Below are 13,121 nucleotides of genomic sequence, written 5' to 3' on the forward strand. Positions count from 1 at the left end.
GGACTTGCACTGAAATAATTTTACCTTCTCATAATTGCACTTCATAATGGACTGTAGCAGCACAATTTAAGGTCTTCTTAATTTTTTCATTGGTTTGTTAAATATAACAAACCCTCTAAGTTACCATTCTGTCAAATAAAGGAGTATTAGATTTTTTTTGATTGTTGTGTTAGGTATATCTCCCACACCTAAATATTTTGTCTGTCTCAGCAATAAAAAGGTAGTAACTGATTTTCGTAAAATTTTATCTATATGGCGAAATAACAATAATGTGTATATTGAATTGATTTGCCATCCAAGAGGAGAATTTCTCATTATACATTCTTTAATTCATGTGTATGTGTGACTCTGAAGCTAGGTGTCATGAAGAAGTAAATTATTACATATCCAGTGCTTATGTTATTCTGTGCAAATAGCCTGAAAGAAAGTGCCTGTTCAGCTATGTTATTTTTGTGAAGCCCAGGTGTTGAATGAAAATAGTTCACTAGAAATCTGGCACGACTTCAGCTCAACAGGCACAGCTACAGATATGCCATAATAAAAAGAAAATTTTACAATGAGTTGCTGTGTCATGAAAGCACTCAAATATAACTGCTATTGAATAACTTTGAAACTTTTTGACTGTGTTTTCATGTAAGTGACCTGGCAGGCCAAGATTTCACCCTGTTCATACTGCAACAGTTTTATTTCAGTTCTTATCACAGAGATGTTAATTTTAGCTAAACATCCTTTATAAACAAATGAAATCTGTAGCCTCAGTTTATAGAGGCAGCAGGGCCTATTTCTGAATAATTATGTAATACCCTAGCATTTATTTACTTTAATCAAGCATTTAAATATGTTATTAGTATTCTGATATTTCTTGTTGCAACATCAATGTTTAGCAACATTTCATCTGGACATGAAATGTGTGTGTGTGCGCTATCCAAACAACTGAAAGTGAAGGCCTCCCTCCGAGAGGGTTGTGAAATGCTGGGGGATTGAGCTTGCTTGTCCAGAAACTGCATATAATTAACAGGGAAAGAATATTGAAAACCACTAAATGGAAATAATGTCTTGTCCCAGCTGTCCATCTTGTCTGTCTTTCTGTCATTCCAGATATGAAGAACATCCAAGAAATAGGAATTCACTAGTGTCCATGTTTTCTTTACTTTTTCCATTTATGAATCAGGGGGATGGAAAAAAAGTTATTTGCAGGTGAGATTAGTATGGCCTGAGAAAAATATAGCATGTAGGGTAAAACTTTAGCTTTTGATACAATGGCAATATATAATTATAAATTCTCTAATAGAAATGTCTATGAAATGTTTATATCAGTCTTGTTCAGTCTCTTACCATTACATTTTTTTTTTAATTTACATCTTTCTTAAGAGTTCTGTTTGCCAGTTTTGACTTGAAAGGCTCCCATGGAGGCTACATTAATTATTTATATTGGCAAAACCCCAGCCAATTTGTATACTTTAAAATTATTTGTGTTTTCGGTTTTGATTGGCTGATTAGATTTTCCTTGTGCTACAAGTTAGCTTTTGAAGTATGGAATCGTTAGGTGTATTTCCAAGAGTAGATGGCCAACAAACAAGCTTAGGTTAAGTGTAGTAGCTCTCGTTATTAAAGCTTTACCAAGAACGTTCCCTTATTGTATATAATCAGATGGATAGCTCTTGCCATAGTGGTGTGGGGTTTTTGTTTTCTTTTTACAGAATTCTATTTTACTTCTCTTGTCTCTCCCTTTGCCAGCTGAAAATGTCAGTGTTTTATCTTAGTCTATTAGTGTTTTCTTAAAATCATTTTATAGGATGCTGGCAGCTCAAAGTACACTTTTGGTTAGGTTTTTATTTTCCTGTTAATGGCAAAACCACCCAAATGAAGCTTCACGATTAACAATTGTGGAGCCTTCCTTGGGGAAAGGACTGCTGTGTTTCTGTGGGAGGGAAGATTAAAATAAAACACACCAAATAATTGGAAATGTATTTCATAGGCATGCTTAGTATGTTAGTGCTGCCTCCTGAAGCTAAATGTAGTGCTTGTACTTAACTCAGCCTTTGCTGGATTCACCAGGATTAAAGCTTGTTGACATGTTTGCAAATCAGTTTTCATACCACTGACTAGTTTCTAGTAGTACTGCTAACTTGGTTAGCAGTATGCTCCTAGTATTATAACTTAAAATACATCTGCCTGGATAAAGCCCCCTACAAAATAAGAGCTATCTTAAGGTCTAATGTACTGTTCTCTTTTTTTTTGTAAAAGAGAAGATTTTCCACCTCATTGGTTTGATAAATGTACTGGAAACATTTTAATATTAAAATTTTTGGTTAAAAAAAAAAAATGAAGTGAGACCTTATGCTGGCTATCTCAGCTAATTAAATTTGCTACTTTCCATTCTCCTTGTTTCTACAGTAGTGAGGGTAGTCTAGTAATAAACTGTCCAAATACAAACTCTTACTCAGATATTAAAGCAATAATAAAGTTTGCTCTTTTCTATCAGTCACTAGTCCTATGCTTTGGATTACTAAGATAATTGTGTTTTGAGTTACGTCTGCTGCAAGAAGAAAGCTAGTGGAAATCTGTAAGTGCTTGCTCAAATGACAGCATTGATATATAGTTCTTACACCATGTCTAGATTAGGAAGATGGATGTCATTTAAAATATGTTCCCTAGCACACTTCTAAACATTCCTGGAGCAAGTGTTCAACACATCTGAAAATACATTAGCTTTATCTAGCTTTACAGAATCCTGCTGAAAAACTCTTTTTTGGGACACTTGGTTTACAAATTAAGGTGGTATGCCCAAAATGTCATCAATCATAGTCTCTATAACAATCTGAACATCCATTTACATCCTTCATAATTGTATGAAAATAGGTTTATTAACACTTACAGTTTATACCCTAAGCTAGACCTTAGCTCTTAGTTTTTACACAGTTTAACTACATGTTTAGACAAAAGAGTGCAAAGACAGTGATCCATTTTGTAATTCTCCTTTCAACAAGTTTTACCTTCTACTAAAACTATAATATTTAGCTCACCATTTTAAGAAGACATGAATTGAAACCGCAATGAAACATTCTAAATCTTCGTATAGTTACTCCAGGAATTTATACATATTACATTACATACCCATTCAAGATCCGATTTTTTTTCAATCACGCAGTGGCAGGAGAGGCTTAGGCACACCTACCAACTCTAATGCTTGACTATTTATTGCTTTTCAGCTATTTGTTGCTTTTTTACTGGCTTTCTCTTGCCTCAGTTCCTATGAATAAAAGAATGTACCTGTTTATGTGAGTGACTTCTTATCCTTACTGCTGTTGGTTAGTGATACCCAAGGAGCACTTTTAACTCTTGCAGTCCTGCCCAAAGCTGCACTTCATCCAAGTGGGGAATCTGAAGAAGCAGCAGCAGCAAATACCTTTTTGTAATTTTTCCATGGGACTACTGTTCTCCGGCGCATTGACTTTTGAAGAACTAAACTACAGTTCTGAGCCTGCTTTGCAAACTAGGAATGACACAATTTTCTGTAGATTGTGTGGGGCTTCCTTCTTTACTGTATTTATTAGAAATTACAGTATTTAGATATTGATGAGATAGAAAAAGCAGTATAGTTCAGGGAGTACCATTCTCTTGAATCTATGTGTGTTAGCAGATATGACATGTTCAAATTTCAGAGATGAATTCAGTTCTGCAGTTAAAAAAAAGAAAACAAAAATCAGGTTTTTTTCTCCTTGAAACACAGCAGGGAGCAATGTTATTCCAAAAAGAGAAAGGAGAGGGTCATGTCTCTTCAACTTCACAAGTCTGTGAGCAACCTGAGCGCGCTTTGGAAGGGAGCAGCATATGTTCTAGTCAAAGCATAGTAGTTCTTCATGCTTCCTGTAACTCAGTACTATCCCACATCATCCTTGAACAGGGCTGTTTCTTAAATGCCATCTTTGTATTTAGATTAATCGAGAAGTTGGAAATGATTTCTTGCTGTTGTTCATGTAGTAGGAGCCATTCACAGAGGAAGTTTGTAAGAAGAATGGCACAACTTGGTTAAACTGAGGGAGAAGAGTTCTGTTATTTTAGTATGGATGTTATGTTGCAATTCACTTGAATTGATCCATTAAAAAAGTTTTAAATTTTGTTATGCATGCTCCAGAAATTAATTTCTTGTTTGGTTTTATTGATTGGCTCTGCTGTAGTTCCTTCATGCATGCAAATTGAAAATGCGTACAACTTAATTCCTGATACTTGCTTCCAACCTCTAATTTATCACAATTGAATCATTGTTCTTGGGTTCATTGTGCAATTAGTGACTGTCTGTTTGAATAGATGCACCTTTCTCTTTCTAAAAGTAAGGCTGCTATATTTTCTTTTCTGCAATCTAATTTGCTTGGAGTCAAGCATGTTATAGATAATCATAGAATGACAATGGAAGAGACAGGCTCGATTCCTAATTTATCAGTCTTCATATGCTTGATGAGTTCTTACATTACTTTGGTTACTCTGCTTATGTTGCTGTGACTTTTTTTTCTAGGAATGAATGCCTAGTTTGGATGGTCAGTAAGACAAAAGCCTTTATTTTGTGTCCTATGAGCTGGTCGATAGCATAGCAGACCCCTGAACGTTCTTCTGTGGCTGCTATTTACTTGAGTATCAAGTGCTTACCCTCTCCTGCTTTCTTTTGTGACTTACCAAGAGAGTTTTTATTATCTTCAACCCAAAGTACTTTATTTTCAGGGGCTGTTTTCCTGAAAGCTTTCAGTCAGAAAATAGGATGTGGAAACATACCATCTATAATAAATCTCATCATTATATTGTTTAGTTGCTTACATGATTTATGAACTTTGATCTTGAGGGTGAGGAGGTCTGGTTATATTACCTAAAGTGCTGGTTACAGTATTGTCACAATGTTCTTAAGCTATACAGGAAAGCAAGCAACTTCTAAAGCCTTTATTTCCAAATATTATAAAGAATGTGAAAGAGCAATTGAATTACAACATGCCTCAGAGAAAGTAAAAAGAAAATTGCTTTTGTAAAGAAATCTCTAGTATCATTTTGTCACTTAGCTGTTTGTACCTGCCATTTTGGCCCCACATATTAATCCTAGCAGATAACTATGTAATCACCATACTTTCTATAATGTGAGAGGAAATGAAATGAAAGCAGTTAATGGAAAAGAAATGGAAAGGCAATATTATAAATAGTGAAGTACAGAAGAGTAAGAACTAGTAGTGAAATATGAACCAGCTTGACACATTAAAGCCGATTTTAATAAAATTGGAAAAAATGCAATTAAAGTGTTCATGATACCTTAATGCCAGAAAGGCATTGAAGAAAATACTTGAAAATAACTACCTAATTTCGGAGCTTTGAGTCTTGGCTGTTTATTTCTTTCAAATATTGGAGAAGTCATTAGTTTATAATTGTAGATTTAGGAGAGATAATACAGTAATATGTGCCTTTTTCCTAATAAGAGTTGCATATTTCATTGTTTTCAGGATTCTTTGTAAAGGGAACGGATGGACCGATTACTGTTTATAATGTAAAACATTGCTTGAATGTGTGGCAATAAGCAGTATTTTCAGAGTAGCAGACTGAAATGTGTGCTTTTAACTTTTAACTGAGCAATTAAAATCACATCTGACATCACAAGATAAAAGAACAACCTCAAGTGTAATGAGAATTTAGTATTTCATCTAGAGATAATACTGAGTGTCTGTAACATCTGAGTTTTGAAGTCGAGCAACAACACTTAAACCAGTTGATCTCTTGGTAAAAATAATTGAATATAAATCTGTCCTCCTTTCAGACAGATGCATGGTAGTGTCTAGTCCTATAATACTTGATACATGTCTTTAAATGCCTATGAAGGAAGATATATATCTCAGCCTGTGTATTTTGTATTGAACTGTTCCCCCTGTCCAAGTAATTTATTATGTACTAAGTATGTAAGCCTTTATTCCATGTAGATCTATGAGTTTAGTTTATAACTCTTTATTTTACAGGTGTTTATTATTAGGTGTGCTTAAAGTTAGCAGCCTTTGGTATTTAAAATACAACTTTCTAATAGTTCTAAGACACTTAATTTCTTAAAAACACTTACTTTGAAATTAAAGCTGTAGTTGTTACAACCATGACTTTTTAAATTACAGCGTTGTGGCCTTTGCCTTCAGCCTTAGGCTGTTCTTGGATACAAAACCTCCTTCTGAGCTCATATATAGATGCCATTCAGAAGAATGAGTTTGGGATCCTCTTCTGTAAGAGTCTGTAATTCATGTTACTTTTTGGCAGAGAAGGCATAATCAACAACTTCACTCACTTGAAATAAGGTTTTAATGGTCCTAATTCCTAAGGGACTCTCTTCTCCCCTGGTTTGTACCAGGCCCCGAAAAAGTTTTCTTTTAAGGCTGAAGTCTGGTGGCTATATTGCAACCTAGTTCTATATTCCTTGCAGAGTTGTCACACTCTAAACTAGTTGATTAGTGTCTCTTTGTTTATTATTTACCTTGGTAATTTAGAGAACATGCGTCTGGGTTCAGGCATCATATTGGATGCTCTTTGGGGATGCAGGTTATTTCATCAACTCTGCTGGTTATGCCCATGCAATCTTTCAGGCTTATTGTTCCATCCTGCTTTAAGCCAGCATATCCAGCATATGGAAAAAGTGAAGAAGGAAAGACTAGAAAGAAATGATTCCCACACAAATTATTCTTGAAGCGCTTGAGTATCTCAGTTGAAAGAAAAACCCTGAAATGCCTTTCATCCTGGTGATTCTGATAATCTGGCATCTGGGTGTTTGGCAGCGAGAGGCAAACTCACATGCAAAGGACTCATCCCTTTGCAACCCCCTTCCTCCCTTTTTTTTAATGACAGTGACTGCCTATATAGAGTGAGAACCAGCTACTTAGTAGACATTAATCTGAAGCTTTGGATGGAGTATATCGGAACTCTCCCTCTAGCCACATTTTCCCCTTGTTATGATTAAGCAGTGGAAATGCTATACCATGGGAATGGGAAACTACTTAAGAGACTCTCTAAGAAAATGCAGACTTGATGGTGGCTTTGTGATGATCCTTTGATGGGACTTGAAGCATCTTTCCTTGGTAACGAAGTACAGTAGATTCTCCATTTGTGAGCGTAACGCAGTTAACATCTCTGTCACTTCTAGAGACAGAACAGTGTTTGTAACTTGGGACAGACACATTCTGTTACAGCTGAGCATTCATAGCTCCCACCTTGTCATAATTTCTTATTTGTACAGAAGGTGCATAGCTTGTCCTTTAATTGCCTTGTTTTGGGTTCTGCACGCCCATTTCTGTTTCTTGATATGCAATGGCTCACCTTTATATGACTTTCTGTGGGCATGGCTTCATCTTGTAAGTGATTGCTGAAGAGCTAACTGTAAATATCAAATACTACTTCTTGCAAATAGCAAGCAGAGCTTCCCTTTTTCTGTGGAAGATGAATACTGAAATTTAAAACTGAAATTATTCTGGGGATGCACTGCACAGTGTCCTCCTTGCAGCAGGGCACACACTAATGTATCGAAGTTACACTGAACTAAATTCAGCAGATGTGAGACTTGAAGGAAAATCCCAGGCAGGTCATACGGAACCATACCTAGGATTGAATGCACTTGGTTGAAGCTTGCAGAGCATTGCCACTGCACAGCAGGATAGGGTCTGCCATCCTCTTCTGCTGCCTTGTTTGATTTCTCTGTCCATTAAGCTGTGAAGCCACAGCAGAAGTGGCACCTCTCAGCATTATTTAAAAGCACATTTGTGGGCTCCAGTGGATTTGCATTGGACTGTATCTTGATGGAGGTCTGTCCTAACTTTGTCTGGACTGACTGCTTGTATTGGGCATAAACTGTGGGGTTTGGTAGCAAGGGCTGCAGGGTTCCCCTGTGTGGGAGGAGGTCATGAGCTGCCCTGTGCTGCTACAGCTGATTTCAGCTCGCTCTGAAATGGATGAAAACAATTCACTGTGGGCCAGAACTTCAGAGGAGCAGGCGGTGCCTCTGTTCACACGTACTGAAGAAAAGGAGCAGCTGCTGAGGGCAGAGGACACAAGGACACACATGAGGAAACAGGAGGATGTGTGTGAGGACACACACAAGGTGATGAGGAAACATGAGGATGTGTTTATCCTCCATTTCAGAGGGTGATGGGAGGAGACGGGGAAGAGGTGTGTGTCTGCAGAGAAGGAGCAGAGAAGCAGTAAGAAGCAAAGAGCAGGGGATAACAAGAGTGAGACGCAAGGAGAGGCAACAAGAAACCTGTAGGCCCTGACGCCAGCCTCCTGCGATGGCTGTTGTCTCGCCAAAGGGATGTGGAAGGGACTGAGCGTAACGCCTGGTGAGCGTAACGCCTGGTGAAAACTGGGGAAGCTGGGGTAGGAATAGGGGAGAAGTGCGGACTGAAGTGGGGCCTGGGGAAGGAAGGTGCTCCCCTAAGTGCTCGTTTAACTCTTGGTCTTTTTTCCTCAATACCTGAACCTGTAATTAGAATTTTATGTTAATTGGCAATAAACTAAGTGAATTCCCTCAGTCAAGACTGCCCTGTCCACGCGGCTCTAATTCCAGAAGGCATTGCGGCACCACCATTACCTGAGCAAAAAGAGCTGATGGAAAGCGTAACAGTGGAGAGAAACGTGGTATTGGGTAACTTGTCCCCTGTGCATGGTCAGTGGTCTCATCCACAAGAGTCGATCACTTGTTCCGTTTCATGTAATGGAGGGAAATGTGCAGCTTTTTCCATTTATACAGCTTTTTTTTAATCAAGCGGGAACTCAGAAGTGCTGTTGAACTTGCTTTACTTCATCCTTCTTGTGAAAATTGAGTTTTCATACTTAATCACTAAAACATGACAGAAAAATATCTGAAGCATGTACCACCTGTTTTTCCTTTCATCTTGATTCATTCATTAGCTTCCTCATATTAAAAGCCCTCCAAGACACAATTAACCCTTTTTTAATACTGTGAAGCTTGAAATGATCATTAAAACTCATTAAAGCAGAGAAACTTACTTTCAAAAGCAGTTTAATATTAAAATTTTCCTGATTTCTTTTCTTGTGGATAGGGTAGAATACTTAGGGTATGGCCATCACGGTTCCAGTCTTAACTGACTATTCAAGTAATTAATAATAATTGGTTGCTTTGCATTGCAGAACTGTGCTCTGTGCTAGAAGATACTTTGATGAAATAATTTTCTATAATGGAATGTTGTCTTCTGAGTATGGACTATATAATAATGATATTGTCAGCAAGTCCTTTTTGTCCATTAAGAGGAAAATATAACTGAAGATAAAAACACATTACCAAAAGTCTTGCTTTTTTCTCCCCCTTTACATTCTCCTGTATTGTGAATTGTGCTGTTGCCACAAGAAAGCAAACATCTATGTATGTTTTCTGATTTACTGAGTCGGTTTTGTTTTTAGCATTCTTTAAAATGCACAAGCATGCAGTCAATTTTATTTTGGTACTAACTTCAGTGCTCTTGTGTCAACATACATGAAGGTTGCATTTGATCTCGCTTTAAAAAAAGTAATTTTTTTTGTATTCTGTTAATTGCCTAGTCTGTTCCCAGTATTACATAAACAATCTTAGAATTGAGAAATTGATTAGAACAGACAAAATTCAGAATAACCTTCTAAGCCCATAGGCAGTGTTGTTTCCATCCTGCAAGTTTTTGCAGGATGAAAGTGGCTAATCTCCAAGAGAAGTGCCATGAAGTAAAATGGTGACTGTAAAGTAATAAACTGCCTTGGGTTTACTGAAACTGCAATACAACTATCATGAAGCACTGTCAAAGTGTTGATTTATTTGTACTACTAATATTAGAAGTAATAAAATGCAGGATTTACTGGTATGGTTATAGCATTCGGTATCCATTTTATTATACAAGTCAACAGGTATTATATTGTATCGTACAATCATAAGATATTTTATAATCTAGCTTTTACTGCAGCAGAATATTCATAGGGAAAATAGTTTTGATGTTTAGCCTTCTCTCACAGAAGTGAGCATACTGGTTCTTTATATGGGTCATTTGTTGCTAACTTATTTTATCTTAAAACTATGACAAAAAGAGCGCCATGAAAAGGATGTGCTTTTGGTTATTGTGAACTATATTTGGTAACTGAAATGATAATTCAGACTAGTTCTGTTTTCTACAATATATTATTTGGAAACAACTGCCTTTCTCTTTAAAAATTGTTTTAAAAATATGATCAGGACTATTTATGTTCTGAAAATATTAGCTGTTATATACTTTTAAAAAATTGGATAACTAGTAGAATGGGATTTTCAGAAGTACTCAGCATCAACCTAATTCTGTCCAGAAGAAACTGAAAAATGAGAGGACTTAAAGCAGCACTTAGAAATCTCCATGTAGATGCATGATGATATTCTTATCTGCCTCCTCAGTGAAGTTAAGGTAAAATTCTACTTAAAATTACAAACTGGGTGAGAAATATGATAATAGCCTATCTATAGGCAGATGTAAAAGCTGTAATCTGCTAGGATTCCTCTTACTCGATGGAAAGCAAGGTATGATAGAGACAAAAATTTGGAAGAAAAATGGTTTAAAGAGAAAATGTATTTGGATACATCACTGCACAGAGATAGGACAGCATTATGAATGGGAAAGTATAACATGAATTGTCATTGAGAGCAATGTAGACATTTCAAGAAATAATACAAGTCACAAAAATGTATTACAGATCTGTGCCTTGTTAATTAAATGCCCTAATTCTAATTAACCATGCAATTATTACAAACAGACTTGTACAGCTAGCAGATACAACTTTGGAATGCAAAGCTTTCTCAGCCACGATGATTTGCCGTAGCTACTTATGAGTACATTGGAAAAAATACTGTGATTCTTTATAAAGTTGTCCTTATCCTTCTTTTTAAGGTATGGGATGCTGTAGATACAGGCTGCTGTTTAAAAACATATTCCTGTCACTCCTGTGCTGTTCGAGCTGCCCGGTGGTCATCTTGTGGAAGAAGGATCCTCAGTGGGGGCTTTGATTCCATGTTGCATTTAACAGATGTAGAAACAGGTAAAGGTCACGTAAGGGTGCATTTATAGCCCTGTCTTTATTAAGTACAGATAACTTTGGCTCTTGTAAGCCTTAATCTTTCTTCTAAAAATATAGATAAAATCTATAGATCAAAGTTAGAATTCTTGAAATGTCATCGCTAAAAAAAAATCTCAGCACTTAAGGGTAGTTTGAGATATTTAAGAAAACGGAAATATCTTTAACTTCATGATCACATGTAATTTCTGTTGTCAGATAATGCACAGATGAACAGAATGAAATGTGTATTTTTTATGCTCTGTCATGATCAGTCATTAAAGTGTTTGAAGAGCCTCTTAAGGCTGACTTCAGTAACATTTATACATATGGTTAATTTAAACATAGGCTTGTACCTCATTCTCAGGTGGGTTGGTTTTTAGTTTGTGCTTAAAGTTAATTATGAGATTGATTTTTTTTTTTTTTTTTTTTCCCCCCCGCCCCTCCTCAGTAGGACCTTAATTAGGAGTGTAGAAACTTAGATTCTGGTATGAAACGTTGAGACTGAACCTGTGTTGCTTTGATGCAGTTGTGAATTTGATTTGGGATTTGATTGTTGTGACCTTAACGACTAATTTCCTGGATGCTGTCTCTCCTCATGTCTCCTTCACAAACGAAAGAGCTTCTATCAGCTATATTTCTTCTCTCCTTTATGTATGTTATCAGCATTCATACTGCTGCATTCATTGGGGCTGTACATAATAGGGCACCTCTGAGTGTGTATAAATGAAGGATTAGGCCTAAAATAGTACCTTGTCAACTGAAGAGATGCAATTTTATTTTTTGCACTTGATTTATTTTTAAATGTTTAACTCCTGCAAAGGTGCAATCATTTTTTGTAAGACTACAAAAGAAATCCTTACAAAAATTACAAGAAGTTCTTGTCTAGGAGGGTTTTCTCTTACGTAACAGTAAGAAGTACATTGTACGTGAATATCTGGAGAGCAGAAGTCCTATTCAGATGAACTGGGAAAGTGGCCAAGGAAATTTGTGAATATTGTTCACATGAAAAGAAGATTCTTTTCCATGCTCTAAGAATTTATTTTTCTCAACATTTGTCATACCAGAAGTATTTAAATTCAATGATGGCTGGAAGGGAGCTGTTGTAGTTTGGGAATGTAAAACATGTGACACAGTTACGGAATACTGATGTTTCGAGAATATTCAGGTTTTGTAACGGGGAAAAGAGCTTTATATATCTGATGTAGTAGTACATGAGGTTAATATACCAAGCCTTTAATTTTGTCAGACTACTTGGTTTTTTTTATTTTCAGCCTCATTCCAGCAACCTTCTCATTTCTAGTCTCATATATAGCTGAATCTCACTAATCCAAGGGGATTTAATTTTGACTGTAATGCCTACAAATTCTAAACAGAGTGGCTACTGCCGTTAATGGGATTTATAGCAGTAGAATAGATTTTATGTGCCTGAGTCATTCGAAGGGACTGCTGTGGGAAAAATCTCATTTTATAAAATCATAGAACGAGTTCCAAAGATACGTGATTTTAATCATATACTTTAATTTCTAACATCTCTTTGACTTAACTATCCAGTAATGGGATAGTAGTCTGGATTAAGTTGATTGTAGTCGTTCATTTGAAAGAAGGTATTTGTAGTGTTTTAGGCAATGACAACAGTAGCAAATTATATTTATCAAGTTTCAGAACAGATAAGCTTATAAATGGTTCTTTCCTTACTGACTTGTGAGTTATGTAGTATTTCTAACTACTTAAATAAATAAAGGCAAAATGAATGTTTATAATCCTTGAAAATACCAGATATTCAATATTGCCTTATTTCAAGAACGCGGGATTTCTTGTAGCTCCTGTGAACTGCAGTTGTAATGTTGATGTTTGGACCTGACTTTCAGTGACACACACCTCATTTGGAAAAGTATGATATGAGTGATTGGAATTTTATTCTGATTTCCTATGCATGTGGGCCAGTTTCTGATTTCCCTCCCTGTTGTAAAGTTACTCTTTTTTTTTTCATACTTTTCAGTCAATTCTTTTCAGAGAAACAGGGCAAGCAGTTTGCCTCTGGAATCCAAATCAATTTG

The 13,121-nt window shown here is 36.2% G+C and overlaps 1 protein-coding gene across 3 annotated transcripts in view; it reads left to right on the forward strand.

Moving 5' to 3' along the window:
• The window catches only part of WDR25 (WD repeat domain 25), a 77,433-nt gene that overhangs the window by 33,807 nt on the left and 30,505 nt on the right, over positions 1 to 13,121 (forward strand). For 2 of the 3 annotated variants that reach the window (XM_075503583.1, XM_075503582.1), the window contains exon 3: positions 10,899 to 11,046. The exons of the other annotated variant lie outside the window; for it this stretch is intronic. In XM_075503583.1, the coding sequence (XP_075359698.1) occupies positions 10,899 to 11,046 (148 nt within the window). The remainder of the gene's footprint in view (positions 1 to 10,898; positions 11,047 to 13,121) is intronic. 3 annotated transcript variants of the gene reach the window in all.

This window comes from Mycteria americana, chromosome 5 (genome assembly GCF_035582795.1).
Source record: "Mycteria americana isolate JAX WOST 10 ecotype Jacksonville Zoo and Gardens chromosome 5, USCA_MyAme_1.0, whole genome shotgun sequence".
In the NCBI taxonomy this organism is placed as follows: domain Eukaryota; kingdom Metazoa; phylum Chordata; class Aves; order Ciconiiformes; family Ciconiidae; genus Mycteria; species Mycteria americana.